The sequence below is a fragment of the Saccostrea echinata genome, unplaced genomic scaffold (assembly GCF_033153115.1).
Source record: "Saccostrea echinata isolate AGI-Se365-2 ecotype Australia unplaced genomic scaffold, CSIRO_AGI_Sech_v1 ptg000058l, whole genome shotgun sequence".
Classification (NCBI taxonomy): Eukaryota; Metazoa; Mollusca; class Bivalvia; order Ostreida; family Ostreidae; genus Saccostrea; species Saccostrea echinata.
In genome coordinates, this window is record NW_026889807.1 from 3,717,558 (window position 1) to 3,737,836 (window position 20,279).

The 20,279-nt window shown below is 32.8% G+C and overlaps 1 protein-coding gene across 1 annotated transcript in view; it reads right to left on the bottom strand.

Annotated features, from left to right (window-relative positions):
- The window catches only part of LOC133174469 (uncharacterized), a 35,927-nt gene extending 15,792 nt beyond the window's left edge, over window positions 1-20,135 (bottom strand). The window contains exons 1-5 of the mRNA XM_061309592.1: window positions 19,941-20,135; window positions 8,896-8,921; window positions 8,693-8,738; window positions 4,055-4,156; window positions 1,808-1,965 (exon numbers count right to left, since the gene is read on the bottom strand). Of these exons, the coding sequence (XP_061165576.1) occupies window positions 1,808-1,965; window positions 4,055-4,156; window positions 8,693-8,738; window positions 8,896-8,921; window positions 19,941-20,004 (396 nt within the window). The 5' untranslated portion in view covers window positions 20,005-20,135. The remainder of the gene's footprint in view (window positions 1-1,807; window positions 1,966-4,054; window positions 4,157-8,692; window positions 8,739-8,895; window positions 8,922-19,940) is intronic.
- Between the last annotated feature and the right edge of the window lie 144 nt (window positions 20,136-20,279).

The following is a 20,279-nucleotide window of genomic DNA, read 5'->3' on the forward strand; positions in this document are numbered from 1 at the left end:
AGATAATGAACAGTGATGGATTAAAAAAAAATCTAGAAACAATACAAATCTGTGAAGAGGGCATAAAACAAGGACCCTGGAAATTCCAGTGGTGGGATCAGGTGCCTTGGAGGAGTAAGCATCTCTTGTTGATTATAACATGACGGCCTTGCAGTTTTTGAGAAGAAAATTCTTTTCCTGCATACTTGCATTATCAAATAAAATTAATTCCTGATTTTAACCACCTCTAACCAGAGCTCCATAATTTGAAGGAAAAAAATAAATCCACACATCTTGGGAATGTTTGCAAATTAAAGGTTCTATTGTGTTTCTTTAGAAGAATATTCAAAAAAAATCTTATACACTTTGCTCCCCCTTTTTGGCTTGACCTTTCTTCCTGGGACCATGAGTTGAACAGTTTAGAATCCATCCTACCTCATGAAGTTTTCGCATAAGTTACATTTTTTTCTGATTAAGGGGTTCTTGAGAAGATGATTTTTAAAGATTTTTGATATATATTTCAATGTAAAAATTGATCGTTTATTTTGGACCTCCTACCCCTAGGGCCCATGATTTGAAAATTTAAGAATCTACTGTACGTCTTTCACATAATTTCATCTTTTATAGTCCAGTGTTCCCGAGAAAAAGATTTTAAAGGTTTTCTTAAGTTTATATATTTCAATGTGATATTTTGATCCCTTACTGTGCTCCCCCTCTACCCCCGGGTTCCATGATTTGATCAATTTAGAATCTACCCTTCATCAGAAAGCTTCCACAAAAGTTTCATCTTTTCTGGTGCAGTTGTTCTTAAGCAAGAGATTTTTAAAGATTTTTCTTTATATATATTTCAATGTAAAACGTTCAGCCCCTTTTGTTGCTCAACTGTACTCCCAGGGGTCATGATTTGAACCCTTCCCTTCTCCCTTCCTCGGGAAGGTTCCACATGAATTTCATATTTTCTGGGCCAGTGGTCTTTGAGAAAGATTTTTAAAGATTTTTCTTCAATGTAAGAATTTCATACTCTCTTGTGGCCCCACCGTAGCCTTGAGGTCATGATTTGAACAAATTAGAAGATACACTTCCTCAGAGAGCTTCCACATACCTTTATTGTCACATGGATATTTTTTATTCGCTTGAAGCATCACAATCTATATAGTAATAAATAACAATTTTAACAAATCCTAGGAACATACACCAAAGCAGGTGTTCAATGGTTATTGGGGCTTCGGTTTTTACAGTCTCAATCAAAAAATCTGTATCTCATACTGTCTAACACTGAACATGTTTGTTAACGTGATTGCCAAATTCAAAGGAACTCTAGAATTGGAGACACATTTGGCACACGGATTGAGAAATACTTGCATTATATTGAGCTCAAGATCTCGGAATAATGAAATTCCATTTTAAATAAGGCTTGAGTTTATCGCTATTGTTACATATAGCGATGAGCTAGGCATCAATCGTAGCAATCTCACAAAAATAAAGACAAATTGCGAGTGCTGTGTGGGGTTAAGATTATTTCTTTACTCAATATGTACCCAAATCTCGCTAGAATTGGAATAAATCAAACTTCTGCAAAAATGTGCGCACTCAAGGGAAGTTACTCTAGATAGTCGCATTAAAACCTATTGTAACCTCCTATTTTGCAGTCTTTGATTAGTCCCAATCAGAGGTCAATTTGAATATACAACCATGCGCAGACAAGCAAGCATGCATGTATCTTTCTGTTTAGCCTCGATTAGACACTACTTTAAATGCAATTTATTTAGAGCTAAGCTTTTAATTAGTACATGTAGATCTCGTATTCATCAACTTTATAAATTATTACCGTTTTTGACATTGGCTGCTCTGGTTTATTTTCACTAATCACTTTTTGATGAACATTTGCTGCGGGAATGTCTATTTTTGTTTTCACTTTGCTGCCATCGTCCCCTATAGTTTCCTGCTGCAAGTCGGATATCATTTCACCCGTTTGAGAGTCGAATACTGAAAAAAGAGTTAGAAAAAGATTTTAATCAAAATGGCTTTAGACGTTTATAACGTGTCATATTCACAATATTTGTGTACATGCTTATTATATATTTAATCTGCATGATTTTGTTGGTATAACTTCAAGGTGTGGGGGAAGGAATAGTTTGCAGATCTTCAGTAAGGTAGTAATATTGATTGATTTTGTCTTATCTCCCGGTCAAGAATCTTTCAATGCGTCACCATATATCAAATTTATACCTATACTCGGCATTCAGGGTAATTAAGCAGTAGGGTTCTTTATCGTGTCAGAGCCTACCGTGAAACAGGACCTACCCTTGGCTTTCACTTCTGATGCCGTGCGCATTGCTATTGAACAGTTAAAGCTGAACACGATTCGTAAATAGGCATACGCCATATTCGATTAAACTATCTACGATATCAGCACCGGGATATACCCTTCGCATTTGTTACACCTGACTGCTTTATTGTCACGGGTATCAGCGTGGAATGGCAACACGTGTTCGTGCTGGTTATCTTGCATTGCCTTTGTTTATTTATTATATTGCGTTTACGTGTATTTGTTTTTGTTTGTATACGACACTGACTTGTGCAACTGTTGTAAGTTTCTTTGGTGTCTTTCTCTCCTGTCGTAGAAGAAATACACGGTTATTTTTTTTCGCTATCGAGTGCGGTGTAGCATGCGTCCGTCTACACCGGTGACAACTGATTATACTGAACAGTGACTAAGTGAGTGGCTTATATAGAGGCCCTCAGATATAGCGAGCGAATAATCGAATATGGCGGACAAATTCCTTTTTACGAATCGTGTCCAGCTTTAACGTCTTACGAGAATCGAACTCGGGTATCGATCCCGATCACAAAGCCAACTCCCTACCACAAGGCTACCGTGACCGGTATAAATCAGTAACAAGAAATATTAAGTACGCTTCTACTGTTTACTTAGTGTATGTATTTATGTTTAAAGTTCATCTTTTTTATTTGATTTGAAAAATAACTTTTTGTGTCTGTAACGTGTGTTTACGCAGACAAGAAATCAATTTGCACAGGAAGTTTGCAAAAAATCTACAATAGGCCTTGTTTTGAAACCTATTTAAGCAATTTACTCTCTATAATTATCATTTCATTGGCCATGATAAAAAAAGTTTAACCGTACTTTAAAAGCTCTGTTATTAAACATTACACTATAACAATTAACGAAAGGTTAAAATGGATGCTGTCTGGAAAACATATATTCTGTGTATACATGTATTAGCGCATTAAAACTTTATCGAGTACTGAAATGTAAGATAATGCTTAGTCTTGTCTGGTTTCATTGAAAGTCATGAAGGATCGATTCCAGAACATCATATTTCATTGTTTATTGTCATAGAGACTTTCATTTTCTGTTGTTTTTTTAAATAATAATATGTACATTGAGATACGTATACGTAGGTGTCAGTTTTGGGAGAAAAAAATGTTAATTGGAATAAAAGCATCAGAAATCTTTTTTTTTTATTCTTTTGTCGTTGTTATTGCTGAAGAAAGTACGCTTTACATTACCTATATGAACTGAAAATTAATCGGTCAAAGGTAGGGATGGGCAAAATTAAATTTTTGCTGCAAGCTACATAGGTGTGTTCGGCAATATGGAGACACGACAATTCTACATACTTCTAGATGTACATAAATCTCAAATTTAGTAATAAAGTAAGAAATCTATTTAAACTTTTAATAAATTTCTTTGATAAGTTTGGATTACTCTTTTAGATAAAGAAATAAACGTTAAATAATTCAACCTGATAATAATTTATCGGTGGCCTACAGTAAGTCTAAAATTATTTCACGAAGCCGAGGATTATATACAATGTATTACTTTGAAATCAGTTATTTTCGTGGGGGTTTAATTTTCGTTGTATGAAGAGACACATGAATTCATGTCCACCACGAAAAGCAAAATTTCAAATAAAGATTAACTCAGCACTCTTTTAACCCCGAAATCAAAATCTCTACAAACCAATGTTTTTCCCTCGAACCACGAAAATCTGACCCCACGAAAACAAGTGATTTCACCGCAGTATATGACGTGACCTAATTTATAACCTACCTTTGTTTTCCGTCTTCGCTTTACTTTTCACGTGACCGTTTGAATTATGGAAGGAAAATGACTTTTGTTTCTGTATTCCGACATTTTGTGAGCCAGATTTTGCTGCAAAAGAAATATTAGTAATATTTTAATTAATTCAATAAGTGTCAAATGTGCATGTCTATAATTATTGATTAGATACATTTACATATATATTACACGTACCGGTATTACTGAATATAACGAAGTAGTAATATCATGAATTTAAACAATAAAAGGTTTTCTTTGTTTGTAAGTATGGGAATGATTATCGCAGCTGTTGCAGAAAAAATACAAAACCCGCGTAAGCGGGTTATGTAATTTTTTTTCTGCAATAGCTGCGACGTACTAACAAACAAAGAAAGACATTTTATTGTTCATTTTTATATCTGTATATAAAAACATTTAAAGTAAAATCAAATATGTTAAATATTGTATTATAGATATGTATATCATTGTATGCATAATTCATGGAACAGCCTTTGCTCAAGAAATCTATGAAGGTGGCTAGCTTAGTGTCGTTTACTGACTGATGAACAGCAATGGTTTTCATAAGAAATAAAGGAAACAATATACAGTGGATGTTGATATTATATTATGAACACAATTGCAGCATACTTTGCAGGGCAAAATTAACAAAAAATTGCCCAATAACTTGACACTTTTACGAGGAAATGATTGTCATTAATCCCAGAAAGAGTTATCTTTCTTATCAGAGGGTCAGTGAACCTTAAGCGATTTTTAAGGTACCCTGCAAAGCCATGTGATCCACAGGTAAATTACAATTTTATGAGGCCATCTTTAAAAAAAATGATTGGTTGTCCTCTCCCGAACGACTGCTAAAAATGGCCTGACTCAAAACTTGTTTTTAACCTCCAAGAAGCAATTATATTTTTTATGCATTCAGGAAAAAAGGTTTTGAAAATTCAGCACTGATTTTGAAATTTTCTTTAAAAAAATTCTCACCTACCTACCGACTCATTTTTTTTTCATCCTGAGTCGGCAGAAGGCAAGCAAACATTATTCTAAAGTTGACCTGAATTATTTTCGTTTATATTTCAGGAAAAAAAAATCACGTTAGCTTAAAGTACTTATTCTTAAAGGAAAATTTTTTATGACACATTTCTTTTGACTGACGTGAGATCAAATTAGACAACCCTGTCTGTGTATCTTTAAGTGATCTTTCCACTACATACCAAAAGGAAATAAATGTTTCTTTCCTGTCACGAAACATTTTAAATTGCCGCAAATAAGAGACACTTTTTCATATTCTTACATCTTTTATGTGTAGCCTAGTTTAGAACGTAAATCGGTTTTTTGGTTAGAAAATGTTAACGATGTAACAATGTGCTAATTGCTAGCACATCGGGCTTAACGTTTTCGTGACGATTCTAAATGACAATTTTGTGACCACAATTCTTCATGGTGTTAAAGCAATAAAAGAACTAAAGTTCTGACAGAAATCTTTCAATTTATGAGCCCAGGGAACAAAGGAGATAAAAACAGAATTTGCAGAAGTCATTTGAACCGACTACCTTAGTCAGTCGAAAATCTGATTAATTCTATCCACGGGCGGATCATGTTTTTTTTTTCTCCCCAGAAAGGAGGGATAATAAGAAGAAAATGTGAATAGCTTTTTTTTCGTAAACTGTATAGCAAATAATAAAAAATTTTAAAGGGATTGTATAAAAAGACACAATGATATTAGATTGCTTTTGCAATTTTTTTTAACAGAGTTGTCAAAAACGTACACGTATACCCAGAAACATCGGCATATGAAACTATATTGTGAAGAAAGTTCAAAATCACCCGCTAGGCTGGAAATGGCTGAATCCTTAAATACAAACCTCAGCTTACGATCTTTTAGTTTTTATTTTTAAACACGTATAAAAGGAAATCAAACCTCCTTTTAAACTACGTATAACTTAATTACGCGAAGTTTTCATCAATATTCATACATTTATCTGGTGCACTATATAATCGGATATTGTTCTTTTTTTTTTATAAAAAAATAAAAGAATAAAACTATATAATCGGATATTGTTTAGCAGGGTGTGTTTATTCAGATAAACACATCCTCCAGTATCTCATAATGATCTAGACTAATTGCTTTCCCCTAATTAATTAAACGCCGGTGAGCTGGTTCATGCATTCGCTTTGATTAGATGTATGATTACTAGATACATTTTTTTTTTTGTATTAGTCTGATTATATTTAATCATGAGTTCATGACATGATTTCTTGGTGCCCTTTGAAGAGATCCACGGGTTGAATTTTGGGCTTTGTTTACTTTTGAAAAACTTAATCCTGGCCATAATTGTTGAAAAGTTGGTGCTACGACTTTCATATTTCACATGTATTTTCTTTTTGACAGACCTTTTTGGGGTACTATCAATTTTGACCTCATGACCTTGGAGTTTGACCTACTTTTGATAAATTTCATACTTTGTCACAACTAATGAAAGGTTGTTAGTACGACTTTCATATTTTCACTGGTGTATTCCTTTTTTCTGAACCAGCAATTTTTACCTCTTGACATTGATCTTTGAATTTGACCTGCTTTTGAAAAAATTCTACATTGGCCATGAGTTGTCATTGGTGTTTCACGTACACATTATTGTTTTCCTTATTTTGACGTGATTTCTTAGGCTTTATATGTTGAAATTTTCCGAAACATCACAACTTAAGCGAATAAGAAAGGGGAAAAAAGTGTGTATGGTCTAAAATCACTTTTCAATAATTTGCCGACATGGAGTCATATTTGGACAATCTGGATCAATCAAAATAAATAGATATGGACTGTATGCTCGTACGACATTTTACCGATAGTATGTAATTTTACTGACACTGACATTCAACTCACATACGTCAATCCTTTTTTATTTTCCCATCATGACAAAGAGCAAGCGGCGGGTGTGACCGGTCGGCACCGGATGCTAACTCCTTCACGGCACCTGATCCCACCTTTGATGTTTTTAGAGGTCCGTGTTTGCTGTGCACCTGATTTGTATTTTTCCGTAGACCTTTTGAGCTTGATTACTGTTCGTTATCTCCATATTAGATTAAAAAGTAATTTAACTGAAATACAATAAATTTAAGAAAGTAGAAGAAATTGTAACGAATACCATTACAGATATTTCCTTTTCCCTTCTGTTGTCCGATTTTCTACATCTGTGACTTCATTAAATTCGGCAATGCATTCGGTTTACAGCTGTACACTTTATTTTCAAACTTTATTTCCCCAGATAAAACAACAAATAACGCCATAAGAGTAATTAACCTGATTAACAAATCATTTTTTTAGTGCATTAAAATATCACATTATAATAACTATTAGACAGCATTCCATACATAAGATTGAAGAACCTACGCTATTGAGATGTAATTCATAAGTCAAATGCAAACAAGCAAATGCGGTCATAAGGAGAAACAGTTACATTCACAGAAATTGAGATGCAATTGCAGAGATATCAACTTTATAGGGAAATTACTATGGATATGCAGACATAATTTATAAACAATTTTATAGGGACAATATTATAGATATGCAAACATGTTATTTTATACTTCAGACAGAATTTATTTCTATCTGGTTTTTCTATTTATTGAAGAAGATTTCGTAAAAATCGACAAAGACTTTGAAAGTTATATTTCCTTTTAGATGTTAACATCTAGTAACAAATTCGTTTTGATTCGTTTGCAGAATACATCACTGCTTGATTACTATGTACTTAATTTCCGAAGTACTTATAGTAAAAAAAAAAAAAAAAACCAAAACAAACGTAAGTTTATACTGTATACTAAAATATATACATGTGAGTGTATAAATTGGTAATTTTTCAAACCAATCTGAACAACATATTTTTTTTTTACTTATTTCACACTGTCCTTAGAATTGTGAGCTATTTTCACGTCTGTTATAAGATGACTTTGTCCTTTGGCCATTACTTTTTTCTTATTATCGATTTGTTAATTGCTGATTATCAACGGGAGACCAGGGTGGTAGATGCAGCATCGAATGACATTTGACCGAACTGAACTGACATACTATACTAACGACCTTTTTATACGTCAGCTTTCCTTATACAATCAAAATTACCACATATGGTCACGATAGAATAAGGGTTAAGGACTTGTGTATTTCTGGAATTCCTTTTCATTAAGGATGGTCGACTGAGATAATACCGCAAATATTTTTAACAAATCTGCAGAATTGATACAAACTCTTTCTCTCTTAACACCTTTTTTTCGATGTTTGGTGCGTAGCGGGGAGGGGGTCTAGGTGAAGGGCGAAAAGGTGTTTTTTTTTTTTTTTTTTTTTACTATCATAAAATGTGATTTAAAACCTCTAGCCCAAAATACCAGTTAGCAAACATTACAGTGCATTCATTATATGATTGTTTCAAAGGGACACTGTACGATTTTTTTGTAAAGAAAAAAAAGGGGGTGCCTATTACTTGACTTCGAGTTAAAGAGAGAGATAGACAGAGATGAATAGCAAACAATCAATATCAAATTATACTCTAGTATGTGGAATAGGCATTACGCACCATAATGATAATGGAAATTACTCAATTTTAAATTATTTATGCATTTGCTTGTGGTCAATATGTTACATACCCGCAAGATCCGCCAATTCTTCGATTTCTTGCTCTGTGTTCTTTATCTGGGAATAAGAGCGAAAATATGAATCTCATCGGCATCGTGTATAAATGAAAAACATTGCATTGGTTTATAAGAAATCTTTACATTCATCATAGACTGAACAACGACTAATTAATTAATTAATTAAATTCAACCAGTAACAAGTTTTAAGTACTCACTGCCTCTAATTCCCGTGTTTCTTTATCTGCAAAGATAAGCTTATTATCATTTATAGACATAAAACTATTGCACTTAAATTAAAATGTGTTATTAATTTTTTTCCCCAAAAGATATAAGCTTAATTTGTTTTAGATTTATGTAAATGAGTGAACATAGGGTACACAGATGGTTATGTTTGTGTAAATCATTATTATTTCACAATTAAATTGTAACATGCTAGATACTGTTTGTGCATTTGCATTTTTTTTTTGGCGGGGGGGGGGGGGGTTAAGAGTTAAACAGAAAGACCCAGGGTATTACTTTGATTATTGTTTAAAACTTAATTATTATATATATATATATATATATATATATATATATATATATATATATATATATATATATATATATATATATATATTTTTTTTTTTTTTTTTTTTTTTTTTTTTTTTTTTTTTTGGTTATTAAATACACGCCATCTTGAAGTTAGTATGAAATGTACAATCCATGAAGAACATCTGTAAATCTGTAAAGAGGATTGCAAAAGGATTGTCCATACATAAAAGTAATATAAAAACATTATTGATATATTGCTCCATAAAGTAGTCGGGTTATGATTGAACACGCAGTAAATGTTGTTTGGTGATAGACGGATAAAGTACATTTGTATTATTGAAAATCAATAGACGCCCACCAACATGGAGAGAAAGAAAGAAACAGAGAAAAAATTTAAGAGGCATTTAATTTTTTTTTATACTTCTAGTACATAAATAACTTGGTTTGGAATGCAGATATTATAATTATCAATTGACTTCACATTTACTAATTATTATAGGCCCACGGCTGTCTTATATATTGTTTGCTTTCCTTGCAAGCAGTTTGTTCGTTATTTTGAATTAATTTATTGCCCTCTATTTAGTCTGTACATTCTAACGCTTTGCAAAAGAGCAGCTGGTCGGATCTTGGTCTTGCCTACGCTTTAATTAATTCTTAAGCTTCCTGCAGTGTACAAGATCTCATGTGACAGGTCAAATTGGTTCGGAGGCGTCAGAAAATCTACCGTATTCTCGCTAATGTAGACAAAAACAGAAAACTTGACATTCAAAACAGATCAATTTCGCGATTCCTTGCGGAAAGATTTTTGCGAACGTATTAAAGATATACAGTGTGACTATGATGCTACAGGAGTGGGTTAATGGAGAGACGAAAAGCCTTAATACATATATAGGTGAGAATGTATAGCGTGATGTGTGAGACAGTGCATAATTACTTCAGAGAAATGGCCCCACTTTTGTATTCATTGGCAGAAAGAATTCGGTATTTTTTAGTGTCTTATTTACATTTTAAGCTAAATACAGAAATAGTACAGTTTCTCTGCTCTACGGTAGCGTTGCTTCATTGATAGATCTACTTGTGCTTGGCTTAAAATTAATTAAAAGCTTTGGAAACTTACTATCAGTAAAACATTTGAACGTGTATCATTACATTAACTTCATCTTTAAAAATAGGGGGTCCTTTTTAAACTGATATTTAAAGGACAAAATCTGCCCAAAATTTAATCTAATCTTAAGTTTGCCTATTGATTAACGTATTAAAACTTCCAAAATATATTTTATTAGCTTGGTATCAAAATTTATACAGAGAATGAATAACACAACGCAACCATATATCAAAGATCATTGAATACAGAGATCTCCATAAAGTTTGCAGTTTTCTTCCTCATATTTTGAAATTCATTTCTTTATCATTGTTTTTTTTCTATATTGCACGTGCAAAATTTTGTTTGGTAAAATAGTAATTCTATACCAATATAATCTCAGTTCTCATATTTTAAGCGTTTTGTCTCCTTAAAAAACTTGAAACATGAAAAACCATCTTTAGAAATGCTGAAAATTGCTGAATCATTGTAGAATCGCTGAAAATTGATCGGGAAGATTTTAAATAACTATAATAAGAAAACACTTTGAGAAAACATTCTTGAAATTAACTGTTCACCTCATAATTTGTTAAACTCTGCAACTTTAATGACATGTTCTTGAGGAGTATCTTCCTTTTCATGACTAATAACAGACAATTTTCCAACAGAAACCCTTTATTTATTTTCTGAGAACAGTGATTATGTCTTCCTACTCAAATAAATTTGTAAAACATATTGTTGATTGACTTAGAAAAAAATTAAACCTAATAATTTTTCCTGACAATATGCCCATAAAATCTCGGCCCCCGCTTTATCTAAGCAATTACCGGTACACAAGACATTATTTCCCTAGACTCATAAATCTCATTAATGTACACGACAAATTGCGTTTATATTTCATCAAACACGCGTTTCATCAAGGAGGGACATAGTTGCGATACTTCATTACACAATCTTGATGTACAATTGCATCGCCGTAGGAACCGGGGGAGGGGGCACCCCCCCCCCCCAATAATTTTGCCGATATATAGAATACAATAGAAAATATAGCTGCTATATGCTTGTGTCCCCTCAATAATAATGTCTGATGACTTTTTTTTTTTTGCTTGTCAAGGAATTTTGGTAGTTCATAGTGCCCCCCACCAACTGAAAATGTATGGTTGTGCCTCCTCAGAGTGAAATTCCCACTGGCCTGAATTGACTTTCTCAAATGTCATAAACAAATACTACAGATTAACGAATATCTAAGACATGCCACTATTTGGTCATTTACTAGTTAGCCCACGAGCTGACTAGTTCCGTTGGGATGAAACTGCAAGTGCCCTAGCGTAGATTATAATTCTGGGGAAAATAGTTAGATGATTCATTTTAAAGAAATTCATATTACATGTACTCTCTTACCAGAGGGCGCCCTTCGTCATATGCACACTCTCGTCAGTGATAGATTGATGAGACTGCCCCTATTTATAGACTGGTCTCTTTTCCGCCGTTCTCGACGACGAAGTATAAATTATGAACACTTTTAACTGGGAAAGTTGTCTTGAAGTGTTTGAGACAAAAATGCTTCAATGCTGCTCTAGAACTCAAAGTAAATGGCCTGTACAGTTTATAGCTAGAGCAAAACAGGATACTAATAACACACACCCCCTCCCCCTCCGGAAAAAAACTCACGCGATGATGGTCTTACCATATACATGTACATGTATTATAAATGAGTTTAAAATACATCTTTTTGTACACTTTTAAAATTGTTCAGTTTTTCTTTTCAATCGTTTTCAGGACCTTTCTCATAATTTATAATTACGTGCTTTTTTATGAAATGAAAACCAGTGTAGATCATGATGTCTTCTTCATTTTGCCGATTCTTTGCTTAGAATCTTATGGGAGTGAAGCCCATTCCTCTACGGGTACTGACCTACACTGTTGTCACTGTAATATGCTACTGGCAGACTTTCTAAGCTTTTTTAAAAGCCTAACCTTGTTAAGTACTTAATAAATAAATGTAATATTGAAAGGAAAGATGGAAAACAGTGAATCAAGAAGGGATGTCCCATTTACTAGGTGAAGGGAGAAGATTGGACTAGTCCACGTATAGGATAAATAGTAAGAATAATCAGCGAATCCATTGCTTTAGTGTTACCTGCCCATATACAATGTGTTCTTTAAAAAAATGAGATAAAATTTACTGTTAATAAAAAAATCTAAAGCTTAAGAATCAGGTTAAAAGAATAAACTTTATTTATTTCCATAGAAGTTATCACACCCATTCAATAGAACAATCCAAGAAAAAGGCGCGAAGATAATTGTCGCAAAATGACTGTGACACCCCTTTCGTAGAAGGCAAATGGACTGATCCAGTAGTTTAGAAACGCAGAAAAAATGTTACACGGACATGTCCATACAAAGAATTGCAAAGAATAAGCATGTGCATGCAAAAAACTGAAGGAATTAAACACATCAATAATTTGCATCAGTAATATGATTCTTTCTTCTGTAAACTGTTTTTCTTTAAATGCAGGTAACAAATTCCGTTGTAAATCAGCTTGCACAAAATCTAGTTCATTAAGAATGATCGCTTAGTTTCGGATCTTGAAAAAATTAATCCTTATACTGCCTGACGCACGTGGCGTCAGGCAATAATTCTTCTATCTAAATCAAGACTCACAAATACGCTTGTCTTCATCAGACTTCGGTGAAATAGTCGAAGCGTCTTGATGATCAAGACTTTAGCTAATATCAAAAATTTCCTGATTCTCCTTTTATTTCCGGGAAGACAATTTTTATTTCACAGCGGATGAATTAACCAGCTCAGAAAATGTTACATACAGGCTTTATAACTATAGGGACTTATTTCCATTACTCCCGAGAGGAAAACGAAGATCATTTTAACTAGTCCTATATCGCCCACGGTAAAACTCCCTGTGACATTTCTTTTTCACGGAAATGATATAATGTTTCTCTATCATTAATCAGGACGTTTTTAAAAAAAATGGTTTCTTGCTTTTATATTTGAAAAAAATACATGATGATTATATCATTGTGTATATAAATAATCTGATCTTATTTCCGATTTAAAAACATAGGGATCACTAAATTTGCTATTGTCAACTCATTGCATCTGATACAATACAGTCAAACATTTTCCCAATCACATTGACATATCTATGGTATTCGAAATATTCGTGTTTGAGATACCGAAGTTCAATTGTATTTATACAACGCATGCCAATTGTGAGGTGAACAGATTTGTTGAATGATGCACAAGGGATTTAGGGGATTTCTACCCCTTCCCCGTGTGTTTGCATGTGAATTACATAATGTTTTATGTTTTTACTGTTTCCTTAGAAATTGATCAGATATAATAATAAAGAGGATTTTAAAGAAACGCTAGGAGGATGTCCGAATGACTAACGGATCCTCTCTGACCACATCCACATGTGATTTGGACTTAGTAGAGGATCAATAAATCAAATCCGCGAATGTCTTCATTTACACGGCAAGACAAACTAGGAAGAAAAGAAGCTCTTTATTAGACACTTGACAAAATACTGTTGCTATGGTTATCATTAATTCTCCGTCCTGTCTCAGCGGTTTTAAGTTATTGGTAAATCGTGAGGAAGAAGAAAAACATCGGATCTGTTTTCAGATTGCTCATCAGTAGAAAAGAAAAAACACCGGCACGTGATCACGGTACAAAAAAAAAAAAAAAAAAAAAAAAAAAAAAAAAAAAAAAAAAAAACATAAAAAAAAAAAAAATCGTAATGAAATAAAATAATAACTTGCTTCACGATTTTTTTATGATTAGAAAAACAATAGTTCTGTATTAGAATACATGCAGCGAATTCGTTGAAACTGCCTTTTATAACATGTAAGATCGACATATCATAATCATTAGAAAAAGTTTCCTTATTTACAATTTATTTTTCAAACTGTCTTGGTTTATTGTGCAAATAAACAGCATATGTCTTATATACTTACGTAAATCAAAATGTATAGGACTTGGCTTTTAACTGCTTGATAATTTATCAAAGATTTCTCAGGCGCAGATACAGAATTTTTTTCTGGGTGGGTGGGGGTGGGTTCAGTTAGCTGGGTGTGCATTGTGGTTTGCATTAATATCGGGACAAACAAAATATCAAATACTAAATAATACACTGCCCCGAAAATACTGATTATCACTCCCTCTCTCTCTCTCTCTCTCTCTGAATAAGTCCCACATATCAATGAAAAATGCCAAAAATATCAAACCTATCAACTACATCAAATAGAATGCAATTTTGCTCAACACCTGTGCCTTGATGATATATACATGATATAGCACGACTCATATATTGGTGAATCAATTCAAAAAAAAAGATCATTATAGGTACAAGACATCTCTTCACGCAGGTAAATTGCAAAAATTATGCTCACTAGTTAGGATTCAACTTGTCACAGTATAACAAACAGTTACTGGCCGTGTGCGATTTCAAGATAATTAGAAGCATGTCCTAATATACATTTTAATTCATTATTATAATGTGTCATATGTTGTAATTTGTGAAAATAGGGACAAAAAATGTTTAGAGTGTTCTTCTAATGGTGATCGAGTACTTTCTGGTCTGTTTCAGCAAGTTGTAATTCAAATTTGGTATTGTGTATGAACACACATGTATATCCATCAGGATCTTCTACAAACTTCTGTAATTATATTAGATAATTGACATTTAAACAGAATCGTTAAATTATTCCTAAACATTTTCTTATGGCTTTTCTTAAGGATCAGTTCTCGCGAGAAAACCTACGCTATATTGCTTACAATAAAACAAATCCAACGTGTATTAATTATCACATTAACACTCCTATAGAATTAGTTATATGTATATCTACTTAGCGAAGTTCGATTTCTTATGCCCGAAATTTCAAGATAGCTTCTGTGTACATGTACATGTACAGTATACAATTAATCACTTACAGTGTTTAATACAGTACAGTGCTTTATTAAATTATCTGCAAAATGAATTAAAGGAGACAAGATTTCATTTGTTTATTAGAAGATGGTACCATCCAGGCGCGGATCCAAGAATTTTTTGCGAGGGGGGGGGGGGGTCCACACAGTCAAATAATTTCCAACCCAGAAATTTCTTTACAAGCCCCCCCACACAAAAACAAACAAACAAAAACTAAAATCTATTTTCAAAAAAAAAAAAAAAAAACCTATTTCGTGGTGGTGATGGAGGGAACCACGTTTTCTAGGGGCGGGGGGTGTTCCAAAGTCATCTTTGAATTGAATAAGTATATACTTTTAATAACTCTACAAATTCCGAGGGGGGGTCAAGATACACCCCCCCCCCCTAGATCCACGCGTGCCATCTATTGTTTGAGAAAGAAAGTATGTTCGATTGCAATCCATATGCTGGGATGTGGATTACAATACACTCTTCCATCTTTAAAGCTTCACTCGAAATTCCAGTCCTCAGTGCGGAATGCACAATATCAAAGCTTCACCATGATTTTCTATCGTCGATACGGAATTCGTTGTATCCTTTTTAGGGGGTAGGTATCTTGTTTTCTTGTTTATGAATTCGTTTACATCTCTTTTCAGGACTTGTGAACGCGAATTATATACCACTCCCTATACCTAAAGCCTCTTTATATTTTAATAATTTATTTATTTATTTTTTAATTCCCTAGCTTTCAACGGATCAGGTAAATTTTTGCGTCTAACATTATATACTTTTCACCTACTAATGTAGGTTTATTTTTCAGGTCACAACACTTCTCTGGAATAGAGTTTTATTATCTTCGTACATTACACTAAATTGTATATGGTACCCCGCTGAGTTCTTGCACATTGAACCCGTGTTTAGTAACGTGAATGGAAGAAAATGTGAATCATAAATGTGAAGGGGAATTGATGTTTCTGGCAGCTTAACGACTTGTATTTATAAAATTATTGGAAATAAAATTTAAAGGGAAATAAAATGTCGTCACTATCTGTCAAAAGAACGTAGTTTTGATCCCTTTTACAAAAATTTCAAGTGTTCAGTTCGGCATGACATTGTGTTACCTCTTGTCTTCATATCTCTATTTTCTTTTTTTATTTTCAATAATTGCAGTAACTCCTCGTTACATGTGATTGTGTTACCATAAACACACGAACTGTTGTCTTCATGTATTTTTTTTTTCTTTTTGAATAATTGCAGTCAACCCTCGTTAAATCGAACCCGATGGAAAAGATTAAAAGAAAAAGAGATATCCGACGATTCGAGATAACTAGGAGAAAAAGTTGTTGTTGTTGTTGTTTTTTTTTTTTTTTTTTTATCTCACCGAGATATATGAATTGTATTCAAGCTAGATATCGAAGTTTGAGATAATGAGGTTCAACTGTACTTGACTCAAAATTAAATCCAGGTCTTATACTTAATTTTTCTTGATTCTTTCTCTTTTAATCTCCATCTTCCAGAAGGAAAATGTTAGGACTTACGAAAAAAACTACTTCAGTGGTCTGGATAAGGGTTGCTGCCCGTAAAGTGTTTGTGTGGTAAAATAAGAAGCTTTAACCATTTTTCTAAAATTCATTTTATCAACTTAATGTTATTAAATGTTTAATTTTCAATTTTTTTTATCATCAATTCTTTAGTACTAGTGCAAACTATTTTTGAAAAATTATATAGAAAACACCCATGAAACTATATTTCTGATCTAAGAGCGGCTTATTTGGTCAGTTTATTTCTTGCTCACCGTGTTAATATACACTGCATTTTTAATGTAGCATTTACCTTTAATAATAATATTATTGAAATAAATACGTAGGAGTGTTTTTCTCAAGAACTGGTTCTTTTTACAGTACGAAAAATATACTACGCAAAAAGCAACCAGATTTATGTACGCCATAATTAAAAAATCAAGAGAACTGAAACTGTGTATCGATTGTCAAATTGATATGTTTGATAAAATGGTTATCCCTATCCTTCTTTATCATTGCGAGATACGGGGATTTGAAAATGTGAACATTATTGAGAAATTTCAATTCTTACTGTAATTAGACACAATTAAAAAAAAATTAAAATTTATTTTAATCTGTAAGACACAAATAAATATAAATAAATTAAATTAATCCCATGTGATGAAATAGTTGATATTAGAATTACCGGTATACTACATTTAACTGCTACAATTGCATACAAATCCTATTTTTAATCTTGTGAGAAACATTATACCTGTGTACGTTATGAAATACAGTACTTTTCCTTTGATACAATTGCTTTTGTTTTCATCTGTTCTTTGCATCTGGTGTATTCAAATGACGTCAGAATATTTCAGTTTGATAACGCGTCAATATTAAGCCTGTTATTTAAATGTCATTGCCCTATAAAAATATTACTATCCACGAAATCTTCAGGAAATCCCATATTTAAATGTCATGGTCGTTAATTGTTATTACCCAAGAATTCTTCAAAGAATACCATATTTGAATAAAAATCGTCATGGGAAATAAATGTTTTATAAAATGCACGTACCTACTTTGATAGCTATAGTGTTCAATAGAACGCACGTGTCGCGATGAATTGATTTCGAATCTTGATTTTATCCAAGGTTCAACTACATTGGACATGAATTTCCAAAGGTCCTGTAGCAGTTATTGCTTTACTGTTTATATGAATTTATATTATTCTGTAATGTTTTCAAAAACGTTACACAAAGACTTTGCGGACATGGTCTCCCTTAAGTAGGGGCACCCTAATTCACTACTAGTAATTGGTTAGGAGCGGAGCAGAAAAGTTCGAAAGGTTTATAAGACTGCAAAATACTATAACTCTGTATATACCGTCTTCCTTAACACAACACGCTGACGTACTTGTATAAGACGTTATTTTCGCGACCGGCAATTTTAGAGATTTTATCATAAAAGTGTTCATTTATAATTCATTTTAGGGATAACTCTGCTCATTGTCGGGGACAGTCTTAGTTATAAGTTATTAGCGACGTATTTTTAGCGCATCTAAGATTATGGCTAATCATGCCAAAAATATTGAAGATGATCACTAAAAATTACCCTTATACACTAACCTAAAAAAAAAATGGTCTCATGGTTAAAGTCTATTTTCTTTTTCACTGAAAAGTTTACGAGCATGCCAGGTATCAAAGATTGACTTTTTGGTACAAATGTGACATTTATTAACTGTTACATGTAAGTATATCTGAGGTCATTAAAAATGATTTCTTTCTGGAAAAACTAAGAAAATTCCAGCTTGATATAAAAACTCAATATTGACCAAAAAGATATATAGGGCAGACTTTTTTTTTTCTTTTAGTAAGGTCAAAGGTAAAATACAAGGCCACAAACTATGTGAACTCTGAACCATTTGAAGGCTAATTACAGTTTGCAATTCAATAAACCTGCTAATTAATATCAAGATTGTATATTTTGTCAGAATAAGAATATAAGATACACTGTTAGAGGATTTTTTTTTTTTAAAAATATTTGGCTGAAATCAAGATCAAGTTCACTAGGACTGTAACGCAGGTATTTAAAAAAAAATCATGCGAAGTATAATACGTGTTAAATATCATACAAAGGGATTAATGATAAACGCTTAAAGATATAAATAGGGTGTAAACTACCAAACAAATTAAATGTCGCAAGTTACACAAACATGTGAAGAAAAATGTATGCCTGAAAAAAAAAAATGTTTTCAAGGAATACTTGCATTTGAAACGAAACAAGTATTAGGAAGCATATTAAAATAATCTATATCTTTATTTAAAGGACTATTGAGAGGGGAAGATGAAAGGGAGAATATATACTTGACAATAGAAGACAAAACCCCCAACGGTTGTGACCCTTCAAAAAATAACGTCGGATTCCCCTTTTTTTTCTGCTTGCAAAGTTATTTTAATTCGCCCTTCTTCGCCCCCAACTGAAATTGCTTCCTTCGAACTTGTACATGTTGTATAACAAGCATAGAAATTGAAGGATTTGTATCTCAGACATCATCATTTGCCTTTTATATCAGTTTGTACAGTAGGCTGTTTTTCCTGTTATTTGCAGCTGATGATCAAGTTTTGTGTATACAGGAACAAGAATAACGAATTAGGTGCTGTTTGTTTAACACTTTAGAAATGCAAACATTCTTTCCACACTGTGAAAACAATAGCGATACTTTAAATTGTCTGTATATAATACATGTAGCTTGTTAGGTATCCTGATTAGAAATATTTGCATTTTAATTGTTTTGAACATATTATATTGATTAAATCAATAGGACTGGAAACAAGTTCTAAAATAACTTACTAGTTCCTCTCCTTATATAATACAATATGTCATGCAAATTAAAGAAGAATAATACAAATGATACAAATAAATTTAACATATCAACTAAGAAAATCTACATGTTTCATCAATAAATTTATGAACAGCAGCAAAAATACTGTTATTTATCTGCATTTTAATTGGACAGCAGTTCATTTCATTTACTTTTTTGAAATTCAAGGAGGATTTTCAAATGTTATTATTTTTTTTTTTTAATTTGAAAATTAAAATCACGTATACACATGTTATTTTTTTTTTTAAACAAATGTTGCAGCAAACGGAAATAAACATTAATTTCCAATTCCTACATTCAAATTTTTTTGTTAAAAAAAGAAGAAAAATATGCCGCCTACCTTTGCCGCCGGTCGGGGCACCCCATGCCACACAAATACACGCTAGAATAACAATTCCCCTCATTTTCGCCGATATCCTTTTGGCGATTTATATTTACGTGCAGGTGTTGGACAGGTGCCCCCTTAAAATGTCTTTGAATTTCAAGATTGGTTTCTTCTAATGTATTGTGCGTAAGAATCGTCTTCTGATCGATAGCCTTTCAACAGCAAATCCTTTCGTAAACTGCTTGATGTGTCAGGTCCAGCGTTCATTATATCTGCATACGTCATCCTCACCTCTAGTTTCCATGGTTACGCACGCAACAATTGGTTGATAGCTCTGCTATTTGTCACATACAT